This window comes from Balaenoptera musculus, chromosome 10 (assembly GCF_009873245.2).
Source record: "Balaenoptera musculus isolate JJ_BM4_2016_0621 chromosome 10, mBalMus1.pri.v3, whole genome shotgun sequence".
Taxonomy (NCBI): Eukaryota; Metazoa; Chordata; class Mammalia; order Artiodactyla; family Balaenopteridae; genus Balaenoptera; species Balaenoptera musculus.
The window spans coordinates 101120171-101133162 of NC_045794.1; the positions used below are offsets into that span (position 1 = coordinate 101120171).

Below are 12992 nucleotides of genomic sequence, written 5' to 3' on the forward strand. Positions count from 1 at the left end.
TTCCACGACAAGAGACACTGGAGGTTTCTTCTGGCTCAAGAGGAAGGCTGGCCCTCTGTGGGTGGAGGGAGGATGCATGGAGAGACCTGAATTTATTGCCAATGGACAAAATGCCTTTAATGGTGTATAGCTTTGAAGTAAATATCTAAGAGTATAACATACACACAGAAGCAGGCCTTACAAATGCAAGTCTTCGTAACTGGTACAAGGGTTTGAGGTAGATGAAGGACATGGAGCTTCAGATGGAGCATCTCTCTGCATCTAAAACTTGTTCTCCTACTCTGAGTTAATAAGGGGCTACGTGGAGGACAAATCCAAGAACATTTATCTTGTTTTCCTGTGCAATACAGGCTTGGGAGGGTATTCATAACTGTTTCCAACTTGTTCTGGAACATGCCTACCCTATCCCTGGAAACGTGATGGGAACAAAGGCGTCTTAAAAGACTCCTTTAGAAATTGTTGCCATGTCCTGTGAAAATGACCTTCTAAAGAAACCTGAATTTTGATTTGTCTCGTTACTTTGTTTTCCTGATGTTAACTTAAAACAGTAAAACAGCCAGTTTTGTTTTCACCAGCGGTTATTTTTACCAGCAAAATGGGTTTATTCGGGAGCAGCAAAGAATTGCGATTTGGGACATGTAAGTCTGGTAAAGCAAAGGAGAGGGAACTTTTTTTACAGAGAAGGGGAAGTTGGGCGGGGCTTTTATAAACAAACTGTCCATTGGAGGAAACTGGGAGTCGGAAGTCTAGTGTGAGTTGTGACAGTCTCTCATTGGCTGGGCTGTTGCCAGGCGAGGAGAAAACCTTCCTTCCTCCTGCTGCCTAGTAAAGTAGCATCGCTTCCTGCCGGAGAGGCATGGTACCTCTCTTCCTGTTGGGATCTGTGTTGGCCTGAGTGGTATGTGCATGAGAGCCCCCACTTCTGGCCTCCCGACTCCATTTTAGTGAGGTGTCCCTTTATTAATTTTCACACTGACAATATTATAATTGGCATCTCTAATATTTCTAAACTATCGAAATACTTGTCATTGCTCTATCATTAGGAGGCCCCTGGCACTCCCCTCTCCCAGGATGCGTGGAAACAGCCCTGTGACTCTGCTAGACTTCTCACTGTAGCCACAAGGTGACAGTCTTGTCTTCTTTGAGGGGCCTGCAGCTGCTGTCCCTGGCCCTCACTCAGCCCACCCCACGCCCCCACCCCCGCCTTGTTCCTGGATGGCCCACTTGGGCCCTGCCTTTATGACCCTGTCACTCACAGCTCCGAATCCTGAGATGCTATGCGGGCGTGGGGACTTTCTTCCTGGGAAGGGAGGCCAATTAGTGTAACCCTGGGCCTCCCACAGCACCAGAGGGGCAGAGACTTCAGCTGATCCTAAATTTGGGAAGAATGTCTGGGTGTACCCAGCCACAGAGCACCCGAGTCTGCCTTGTCTGCCTGGGTCTTCGAAGCCTCTAGGGGGAGGCCTGCCCCATGTCGCCTGCACATCACCTGGGGCTTACACTCCCCCGTTCTGTGTTCCATGGGTGACTGCACCTGACCAGACCCCAGTAAAAAGTAAACATTTGGCCCCCATGGTTACGCCTTCCGAACCTGTTCAGAAATCAGGTGGTAATGAGGGGTGCTAACCATGAACGTGCACTTCACTTGGAACCAGCGGCCAGAGCCCAGCCACACCTGATACGTCCCACCAGCGCAGTTAGAAAACCCACAACTGACCTTCTGACCCTAATCGTGTGGGTGGCCTTGGGTGAGTCACAAAACCTCTTCATTATCTCACCTGGCAGAGAAGGCCACTCCCCACCCCAGGTTCTCAGGCCTCCCCCAGGGAGGAAACGATGGAACGCGTGTGCACGTGCGTGCGTGCGTGCCCGTACCTGCCAAGGTGCAGGGTGCCGTGACCATTCCCGTGCAGCGCAGGACTACGGGGGCGCCAAGGGAGTAACAAACACCTGGGACACAGCAGCTGCCCACCTGCCTGCTGTCCCCCTTTGCTGGCCCTCGACAGTGAGGGCAGGAGCCATCGGTGTACACACCCCCTGACAGGAATCACTGCAGGTCTCACAGAAGAAATCTCACATTTAATTCTGATCAAGCCTAAAGTGGCATCTACATAAATGAACATACTTCTGAGTGAAAATCCAACAGCTGCTAGCCCATTTTTCTTAAACAATGTTTTCTAAACAATCCACCAGGCCATCAATAACCCGAACCCCAAATCCTGGATGTATATATTGCTATATACATTATATAGAGTATTTACTATCTTTCAATGTGAACCCACACCCACACACACCTTCTTGCTGTTTAATAAAAGTCACGTCTCATGGCCAGAAAATGTTACTACATTTTACATCTTTCACTTGCAGTGGCCTTAAGAAGTAGATGGGAAGCTTCAGACTTCTGACCCCCAGGTCCACACCCCTGCATTCCCAGGCACAAGGACAACTCCTGGGACTCATCACAAGGCCCTGGCCCAGCTGGAGTGTGGGCAGTGGAGGTAGGGAGGGTGGAGGAGGCCCTGTAGCCCTGTGTGCAAAGGGAACAGCCAGCAGGGCCGAGGCACTGAACCGCAAGCGCTGGCCTCCCAGCCCCAGGGAGGGGGGCACAGAAGCAGCAGAATTTTCCTGCTGCTTCTGGCAAGGTGGGGTGAGGTTGAGGGGGCCTTTTAGTTCCCTACCCCAAATCTGGGTCTCTAACCTTCTAAACTGCAGCAGATTCCAAAGACACCAACTTCCCAGGAACAGGGAAATCAACCCAGGACTCACAGGCTGTCATCGTCCTCTCTCTGTAGAGGCTGCACTGCACTCTGACACCCTCCTTTCAAGTTCCGAAGGGGAGGCCAAGACTGCGGATACTTCCAAACGTAGGGGGTGTGCATTGTGAAGGACACGGGTAGAAAGCACAACTGAGCCACTAAACGTTCCTTAATCCCAGAAACTGAGCATTTGAGAGAAGCTGGCCTGTGGATCTTGAAACTGTCATGGATCACACAACGAGATAAACCATTTTCTTCCCATTCATGTTTCTGGTCTTCAGCCCCAGATACCGGCTGTTGTTCTTCTCTGGCTGCCCGTACAGCATGTTGACAAAGAACTTGGGTTGGTCTTCTGCCTTGGATTTGAAGGACAGAAAGCCAAATGCAGTTCTTAGTCTGTGACACAGGTAGGTCATTGCTTCCGCTTCTTCTGAGGGCTCCTCATACACAGGCTGTTTCATTTCCTCGTAGGCAGACAAAATCACCGCCTGAAATAAGTTGATCAATATGCAGATCATCACCAGCATAAAAGATGAGAGAAACAGGACCCCGAGAACCGGGTTATTGGAAAATTCCGTGTTCTGAAAAGCTGAAACGCAGTAGGAGAATATTGTCTGCGTGGCATGAATCATATCACTGTAGTTCCATTCGTGCTGCCCGAATACCAGGTAACCAAAAGTCATGTAGACAAAGAAATACACGAACACCAGTAGTGCCACGTGGCAGATGCCGGGAAGGGCAGTTTGGATGGCCCTCTGTGCGAGACGCACATTGTAAAAGAACCTGGAATACCTAAGGGTCTTCAGGATTGTCAGAAACAACAGGAAACCTAAAATCACCCTCATGGCGTGATCTACTTGAGACACTGCATGAAAGGGAATGAAATCCTCAGAGTTCGACAGGTAAAACCGAATTATACCGACGGCCAAGAAGTGTTTCCTGAAAAAGAGCACGATCAACACAGTAAAGATGCATTTTAAAGCAAAGTTGAGCAAATTATATACACTTTTCACGTAGGCGGACCTTTCTTGTGTGATGATGTAGACCTCGTCGACAACGTAGGCGAAAAAAAAAATGAGGATGGCCACGTACAAGTAGATTTCTGCTGAAGCTTTTCTGTTGAAATCGGCAAGCGAGAAGGAGTGCGCAGACAGGCTAGTGTTCACAACTCCTAACTGAGAGACCTCAAAGATGACCGAGACGCTGCAGAAGAGAGTGATGTCTGGATTAAAAGTTGTTAGTTCCAAAATCACAGCCCATGTCTTCTCATCCAGCCAATGGCTTCCCTGGAGTTCGCTGAGCCTCAGTGTGGAATTAAACTGCTGCTCTTCCGGAAAAAAATAGAACGCGTATCCTCCTGACCCGTAGGTATGCAATAGCCCATAGGAATAGTACACCCATCTCTTTTCTCGAGGCTTGTAAGTAAATCCTTTCGTAGTCTTGTCTAGAGCCCGCTTACTAACTCTATTCCACAACCCGGAGTAGCTTTTTGTGTCTTCTGGGTCAGTGCCGTATTCGGGGTGACAGTGAATCTCTCTTTTGAGGCTGTCCTGCGTGAAGTTTTTGGCAGGCAGACAGGTTTTCTCTCCAGGTTGCGCCCTCACCTGCCTCATAAGTGGCAGGCCCAGGATTTTAGAGGCGCTGTCAGGGAGAAAGGTGGGACGCAGGTCGTTGTGGAGAAGAGGCAACAGAACGCTGTTCAGCCACCGAAAGATGTCTTCCAGCTTGGTCACCGACGCCAGATCCACAGAGAACTGGTCACGAATAAACTGATTATAGTAAAAGCCATCGGTGTGGCATAGGAGGGTGACCAGGCTCAACAGGAGGGCCAGAAACATGAAGTGAGTGAGGATGTAGCTCAGGAACAGGAAAGCTCTTCTCTTGAGCCTCTTCTTTCTTTTGAATATCGTGATTTCGTCTTCAGTGAGGGGCTGGTACATCCTCGAGCTTCGGAGCTGGGCGATGTGCTGCTGGCGCCTGCGCATTTCCTCTGGGTTCTTCGCGACGCTCTGCAGCTTGATCTCACTGTAGCGACAGTTGCCGACCCACGGAAGGTTTTTACAATACTTGGGCTTACTTGTTCTGTAGCCTGACACGAATATAATTTTAGATGTTTGCACCAGAAGAACTGACTGCAAGAAGCAACAAAATGATGCAAACAGCCATTCTATTGACTTTTCATAGCCGTAAGTCAGTCCATAAAATACAATAAAGAATGAGGATATGCTACAAGTGACAAAAACCAAGAGCCACGCGACATAAACGCAACACCACGGCAGAACGATCCTGGTCTTCTCTTTGAGGGGTGTAGCACCGGGCTGGGGAGGGTGCTCTCCAGAAGAAACACTTTGATTGTCTTCAACGTTTGGGTTATTGGCGTTTTTATTTTCTCTTTGGGTGCGGGAGACCTTGCTTTCTGCTCGCTTGGGCTGGGGCCGTCTTTTAGACGTGGCCTTGACAGAAGCCTTGGGAAGTCCAGGACTTCTCCCAGTAGGTGGAAGCTTTTCAGGCTCCTGGGAGCGTGCGTCGTCAGTTTCATGAGCGTGCCACTTCGCTAGTCGTTCTTCCCAGTGTTCACTTGCTGCTGGTGTCCACGGATGCTTCCGAGGGGCGACCTCCCTTAGGGTCACCTGAGGTCTCCTCTGGGAATAGATGAACAAAGACGTGATCATTAGTTGCACAGGGATGGTAATTAAGACACTTTCCATCCCGATCACCATCGACCTGAGGTACTTCCCCTCTTGTGACTCTGCTTCTTTTTCTTTATTTAGATTAAAGAACATAATATTACACAGAAGAGAGGAGAGCAACATGGCTAAGCAACAGGACAGCCTCTGGAGCCTACTGAACGGTGTGGCAATGACACCAGAAAAAACAGAGAACCACATGTGGCTTCTCCCCAGCCTATAACTTAAATCTGTAAGGAAAAAGTCCTTTCTGTTGAGAGGCTTATCTGGGGGGGTTACTTGAAAGGTTCTGTCCAAAGAGGTGTCAACAGACAGCCATTCCCGGCACATGAACAGCCAGATGTGTCTGCTGAACAGATTCTCCACTTTGATTCTACTTAAATACCAACTAGGGGACCTGCCCTCGTTGTTGTGCCACACGCGGATGGAATGGATGTCCCCTAAGTCACTTTTCGTTGTTAGGAGGAAAGTGCTGATGCTTCCTTGGTAGAGGGTTGTAAACTGTGGATGGCTTAAACAATGCACATCGCTGCTACCTTCTGTTCCCTGCAGTTGGACAAAGACATTGGCCCTGGTCCCAGACCCACAACGGCTTCCTGTAAAAACAGTGACTAGGTAACATACATTATCGTAAGGATCGTTATCAGGTAGAACTACCACATGCTCCCTAAGACACTTGTCTATTTCATCTCTGTGCAAGGCCCAGAACGCTAGGACTATGTACAAGAGCATAATGAAAAGTACAGTGAAGAGGGTCACGGGGTTTTGGGTAACGTTCTTGATGACCTCTAATCGTAGATCCACGGGGTTAGGGACCACGATCACCCTGGCCGTCAAATAGTGGGTATGCAGGTGAAGGTTGGCTAGTTTCATTGCGTCCAGCTGCCGCTTGGCCCGCCCTGGGTTCTTGCAGATACAGTGCACTTTCTGCCAGGTGGTCTTCTCTCCGACAACGCAGGTATCTTCTCTCCAATCGCTCTGGATCCCATACATGTCCAAGCATTGAGTGCTGAAAACAGAAATTCTCACTAACTTGTCATTGGGTTTTAGGACAAAACGAGGTGCCTGCAGAACCACAGCGACGGTACACTCAGAGGAGCTGGTTCGCTGAGCTATGACCCGCAACAGGGACGGGGGAAGGCAAACCACTCGGGCCTCCGTCACTGTACAGTCAGGGTCAAACAGGTCACTGTCTTTGGCAATTGGAGGGATGCGATGGGGCACGAGGTAGGTGGCGATCAAAGCGGTGGGTGTGATCTGATGGCCGGCGTACACCGACACCGTGAACAACACGGCCACTTCCGTCACAATGTGGATCAACACCTCCTTCCCTGCTCTGCTGTCCACTTCAAAGCTAAATGCCCCCGTCGTCTTTCTCAACGACTCATCCGCTTTATGAGACTCCTTGCTGGGTCCCACCGTGAGATTAAAAGTCCCAAAGCTCAAGTTTTTTCTGATGAGGTACACTTCCACTACATCAGGTGTGATCTCAATCACGTCACCGGTAGCCTCGGTTCCTGTCATTCGGAATCCAACCACCTCGGTCAAAATGTTTTCCCCATAATTTAGCCAAGGGAAAGGGTCGTCTGCAAACTCACAAAACATTGTAGAAATTGGAGCGTTGGCAGGCAGACTAGGAACGCTGCTCACATTTAGGGTTGGATAAAAACAATTTCGACAGTGTTTCTCGGTGCTGAAAAACTTGGTAACATTCCACTTTTCCGTTTTCTTGACATACATGTTAAAGTTGGAGGTCCTCATTGCAGTGGTCTTATCCTCTGGCACTTTCACAGCCAATACTGTCTCTGCTAGAGATTCAACGACATGGAAAGGCTCTTCGACCACTTCATGACGAGCCATCAGTTTCAGGATATTAGACAAACTTGTTAATATTCCAGTGCTTACACTTTCTATTTGCTCAGAAGAAATGTGTTTCTCTCTCTGGTGACACTCTTGGAGGGCCTGGCTTGCTTGCCAAATCCTCACCGTGGCCAGTTTCTGAACAACTGAGGAGAACTCAGAGGTTTTCTGCGTTAATTTAGTAACAGTCATGACCACCTGGCTAATTTCCACCAAAGTGTTTACAGGAAGAATGAAAGACTGATTGAGAAGGTGTTCTCGGAGTCTAATTTGGTCAGCTTGCAGACGTGAGTCGGTTTTCATGCTATTCAAGACAGAAGCTACAATATACATTAAATAACCTGCAGGTAAAAAATCCTGCTGTTGAAGCAAAGTAGACAGCGATGAATCTGGTCCCGTAGTGGAATTGAATAACTCCTGCAGCACAGTCCTTGATGAGTTTATGTCAGTGGGAGCCTGTACAGTGGCGTACAAAGTCACCTGAGAAAAAGCTCCCAGAGAGGTATTATATGCCTGAGCATATATTTTCAAGGCGTAATGATTGGCCAACACACCAACAGGGAGAAAGGAAGGGGGTGCTGTGCAATCCTTCCCCAAATAGAGGATAGACCCAAAGTTATTCTCTTTTAAAGAACTGATTTCACCAAAACCACGCACATCGGGAACTATTATTTTATATGTAAGAACGATGTTCTTATCCTTGAAACTACTACAATGGACAACAAATTTAGTAATGAATGCAATTCCTTTAGCTGGATCAATTTTGCATTCTGTGGTTTCAGGGATGTGGTGAATAACGAAGGGATGCCTTAAGACCAAGCTCGATCCACCCCAGGTTGCTAGATTTAGAGAGATCCAAAACTTATCTTCAACGAAACGCCGAAAAGCGAAAGCTTTTACAGAAAAATAAGCACCATTCCGCCCTGTTGTAGTCTGCCCCGTCCAATCAAATGGCATCTTATCACCTGAAGACGACAGAATGGACCATCGATAGACATCACGGCCTGCTTTACAACGTGGGCATTCTAGAGACAAAGAAAATCTCTCTGATATAATCAAAACTGTATCACAATTTTCAGTACATGAAATGCTTGCTACAGGTGCTGGTCCTTGGAGCACATGCACCGTCCTATCAGAAAATGCTGTTCTGTCGTTCTTCTGGATCACCAGTCTGAAAAAATACACACGGCCGCCGTGAAGCGTTTCTGGCAAAAGTGTGAGTATAGGACCAGAGGCCCATGTCCACCTGAGATCAACCTGCTCTGGGAGACAGACTTCCTTGCTCCTCACTGTTATGTCATGTCCATCGTAGTTTCTTGGGTCTGTGGTACAGTACCAAAAAAAATGAAGTCCCTCTAAAGGGTTTTCTGCATCTGGATCAGAGGACATATTTCCATTCAAAGTCAGCCCATCTGTGAAATTAACTGTGATGTTGGTATCCCCAGGAATAACCGCCTCCAGGGGACTTCTAACAATGATGATATACATGGAATCCGAGTCTTTCTTCAGAGGTATCTTTGGATCATATGTGACGATGTACACGGAGAAATTAAGCAGATACACCCCCCAAGATAAAGAATGTGCGGAGATATGTATACTTGATGGAGAGTTCCCTGACTTGAAAGGTGGGTTTTGCAAAGGTTTAGTCCAGTCCGGCTTGTCAGATACAGAGGCCACGGAAAAGAGTTTCCAATATTGACCAAAGAAACTTTGGATTGGGCAGCGGGCCTTAACCGTGGCATTGATGGTGACTTCCATCTTCCTGGTCAGCTGCAGGGGAGAATCGTCATTCCTATTGATCCTCACCGGATCCAACACACAGACCCCCGAGCGTGATATCTGACAGGACACCGAGGACTCCATGGCTTGGGAACTGTTCGGGTTGACAGCCTCTAAGACGACAGGCGTGGGCCCGTCCGTGGGACACTTGGTTCTGGCCACGAAGCCCGCGTAGGAGCGCGGGCCGCGGGGCAGAGCCGAGCGGGGCGACACCGCCGAGCGGGGCGACACGCGGGCGGCGGCAGCGGCGGCCGTGGGGACCGTGGGCCCGAGCAGCCCGAGGCGGAAGGTCCACTCCAGACGCCCGAGCGAGCGCGGCAAGCGGGCGAGCCAGCGCAGGGAGAGCCGGCCGCCGGGCGCCGACAGCTGCAGGTCCACGTGGGTGGGCGCGACGGCGGCGGCGGCAGCGCGGCGGGCGCGCAGCAGGACGTGCGCGCGGAGGCAGCGCGGCGCCGGGCCTGCGAGCCGCCCGGCCCGCAGACAGAGGTCGCGGCCGCCGCTCAGGATGACGGCGCCGCCCGGGGCCGCGCGGGGCCGCAGGCTGAGGCGGGCGCGGCCGCCGCCAACGCCGCCGCCGCCGCCGCGCACCCCGAGGCCCCGGGCGCCCCTGACCGAGCGCAGCACGGCCGCCCGGGGCCGCGCCGGGACGCGGACCCGGGCCTCGGGCGGGGCGCGGCGGGCCGAGGCGGGCTCCCGGCCGAGGAGGTCGCCGGACGGCGAGCCGGGCACCCTGGGGACGGTGCCGCGGGCCCCGCGAGCAGCCGGCGTCGGAGGGCGGCGGCCAGGGCCGCCGCTCAGGCCCAGGCCCAGGCCCAGGCCCAGGAGGAGGAGCGCGGGTCCCGGCCGCATGGGAGCGGGAAGTGGGAGGCGCTGCGGAGGCCTCGGACCAACGGCCACGGGGTCGCGGGCCGCGGGGTCACGGGGGGCGGGGCAGGGGGGGAGGGGCTGCGGGCGGCTGGCCCGTGCCCACACCTGGCTAGGCTTCGGGTCAGGGTTGTTGGTGGGGTTCCTGTGGCGCAGTCTCCTGACCCTCCGAGGAGTCCCCTTAGCAGGAGCCCACCCCCCCTGGGAAAACTCATTACAAAGCGGTGGAAAGCGAGAGGGTCAGTGGGCTCCCTGAGTGGAGGGCGAGGGGGACTGCTCACTGGGTTTCTTACTTAGTTTTCCTTTTTTTAAAAACAATTATTATTGGAGTATAGTTGCTTTACAATGTTGTGTTATTTTCTGCTGTACAGCAAAGTGAAGCAGTTATACATATATCCATTCTTTTTTAGATTCTTTTCCCATATAGGTCATTACAGAGTACTGAGTAGAGTTCCCTGTGCTGTACAGTAGGTCCTTATTAGTTATCTATTTTATATATAGCAGTGTGTATATGTCTTTCTGCTTTCTTAGGGTGAAACCCTGTGTCATTGATTTTAGATCTTCTTTTCTAATAGAAGCATTTACTGCCGTCAGTTTCCCGCCAAACCCTGCATCCCACATACTTACCGTATTTTTATTATCATTCAATTATAAATATTTTTAATTTCCCCTGTTTTGGTTTAACCTGTGAACTCAAGTGTGTTGTTTCATTTCCAGATATTTGGAGTTTCTGTGAAAATACTCACAGTTACTGATTTCTAATTTAATTTTGTTATGGTCAGAGAATACATTCTGTATGACTTTTATCCCTTTGAATGTATTGAGACTTGTTTGAAAGCCCATCGTGTGGTCTGTCTTAATGTATGTTACATGAAACTTTAAAAGAATGTGAAAAAAAAAGAAAAAGAAAGAATGTATTCTACTGTTGTTGGGTGGAGTGTTCTGTAGATGGCAGCTAGGTCAAGAGGGGTGGTAGTGTTGCTTAGATCTATGTCTTTTCTGCATTTTTGTCTAGTTGTTCTATCAATTGCTGAGAGAAGAGGTTAATCTCTCCTACTATAACTGTGGAATTGTCTATTTCATTGTTTAATTCTGTCAATTTTTGCTTCCTGTATTTTGGGACTCTGTTTATTAGGTAGATACACATTTGTGGTTATATCTTCCTGATGAATTGCCCCTAATATCATTATGAGATGTCTTTATCTCTGGTGATAATCTTTGTTTTGAAGTTTCCTTTACCTGGTATTAAAATAGCCACATTATATGTCAATTATATCTCAAGAAAACGGGGGGGGGGGAAATGAAGTAAAATAAAATAGCCACACTAGCCTTCTTATGCTTACTGTCTATGGGGCATATGTTTTTTCATTCATTTACTTTCAACTTATTTATGTCTTTATGTTTAAAGTGGTCTTTTATAGGCAACATTTAATAGAGTTTTACTCTTTTATCCACTCAGTCAATCTCTGCCTTTTAATTGAGTATTTAGACCATCAACATTTAATGTAATTACTCTCACCATTTCATGTAATTATTGATATGGTTGGATTTAGGTCTATCACCTAATTATTTGTTTTCTTATTATCCCCGATTATCCCTTATTATCTCTGATTTTTTTTCCTTTCATTCCCCATTAATTCATTTAGCATTAGTCATTTCACACATGTTTCTCAAGCACTTACTACATACCAGGCATTTTTCTAGGCATCAGCCCTAGGCCCAGTTCTCATGGAGCTTCCATTATAATGGGGGTGAGAGACAATCAAAAATAACCCAGGCATGATATAACATGTGTAATTTTGAGTGTGATAAGTGATATGAAGAAAAATAAGGCAGGTTAAGAGATCAGAAATGAGGATGAGATAGGGGAGTCAAGGAAGGCCTCTTGGAGGAGGCACCATCTGAGCCAGCAGATCAGCAAGAAATGAGGGAGCAAGGCTCACAAAGAGCTAGAGAGCGGCATAACTAGCACAGGCAACTGTAAGTTCAAATGTGTGGAGGCAGGAACGAGAGAGAAGGTCAGTAGGGGCCTGGAGTGAGCAGAGAGGAGAGAAAGTGGTAGAAGATGCAGTTGGAGAGATGGCCGATGACCAGAGCAAGCTTAGCCTCAGAGCCCACGATCATACATTTGAATTTTATCTCAAGTGGGTTGGGAAGTCTTTGGAGGGTTTTGAGCAGGGAAGGGCCCTGATCTGATTTCCAGTTTGGAAGCATCCTTCTGCTGTGAGGGAGATAGACTGTAGGTGGGCAGGAATGAAAGGAGACAGGCCAATAAAGCGGGGTCCAGGGAAGTCAAAGGGACAGGCCTGACTGCTGGAAGAACATTTGGTATGTAAGCGAGCTGGTCCTGACTCGGTTTAGGGTTAGTGATGGTGGAGGCGGTGAGCAGTGGGGAATTCAGAAGAGATGCACTTGTTAATGGATTGGCTGTCAGAGGACTGACTACATGATATTCAGGGCCCTGTGGAGAATGAAAATGTGGGGACGTTGTTCAAAAACTGTTAAGGATTTCAAGATGGCAACAGCTGAGCTTTCAGCCAAGCACGGGGCCCTTCTAAGTGTGAGGCCCGGTACGACTGTCCAGGTTGCACACCCATGGCCACACCCAGGGCTTGCCTACCACAGCCCCTGAACCCACTGGTTGCTCAAAGCTGCTGCCACCAGCCAACACCAGCTTCCAGGCCCAGGCCCTGCAGGGGCACAGGTCTAGGGGACTCCAGAAGGCCCTGCTACTTGCAGGGGTGACGGGAAGGGTTGGGAAAATGCCACCTCACATTTTTTTGGTCTCAAAGACACTCTCCCTACCCGCCACTCCAACCTCTGCCCTGGAGAGGGTGCAGGGCAAGGCCCGACCACAGGTCAAAATGACCTCTGTGAATGTGTGCCCGCGCGCGCGGCTTCCGAGTGGGCCTCTTAGAGCTTGAAAGCGACCGCTGTCCCAGGGCTCCTCTGCCTCCGAGGGGACTCTGCAGTCGCCTCCCAGAGGGTCCCCACAGGGAGGAACCTCCCGGCCCGCCCTCTGGCCCTTCCGCCCCAGGCTCCCTGT

At 49.7% G+C, this 12992-nt stretch overlaps 1 protein-coding gene across 1 annotated transcript; it reads right to left on the minus strand.

Moving 5' to 3' along the window:
• Nucleotides 1-1898: 1898 nt before the first annotated feature.
• PKDREJ (polycystin family receptor for egg jelly) lies at nucleotides 1899-9931 on the minus strand. Its single transcript, XM_036867490.1, has 2 exons — nucleotides 6230-9931; nucleotides 1899-5398 (listed from the first exon to the last, which is right to left on the minus strand). The coding sequence occupies exons 1-2, from the start codon at nucleotides 9929-9931 to the stop codon at nucleotides 2987-2989; spliced, it is 6114 nt and encodes a 2037-aa protein (XP_036723385.1). The 3' UTR covers nucleotides 1899-2986.
• Nucleotides 9932-12992: the final 3061 nt, after the last annotated feature.

Excerpts from the sequence above, each read along its gene's own strand:
- PKDREJ (XM_036867490.1), bottom strand. The coding sequence starts at position 9,931 with ATGCGGCCGGGACCCGCGCTCCTCCTCCTGGGCCTGGGCCTGGGCCTG. Across the intron at positions 5,399-6,229 it reads CCGTGGATCTACGATTAGAG|AGGAGACCTCAGGTGACCCT; the intron begins GTCATCAAGAAC and ends ATCTATTCCCAG.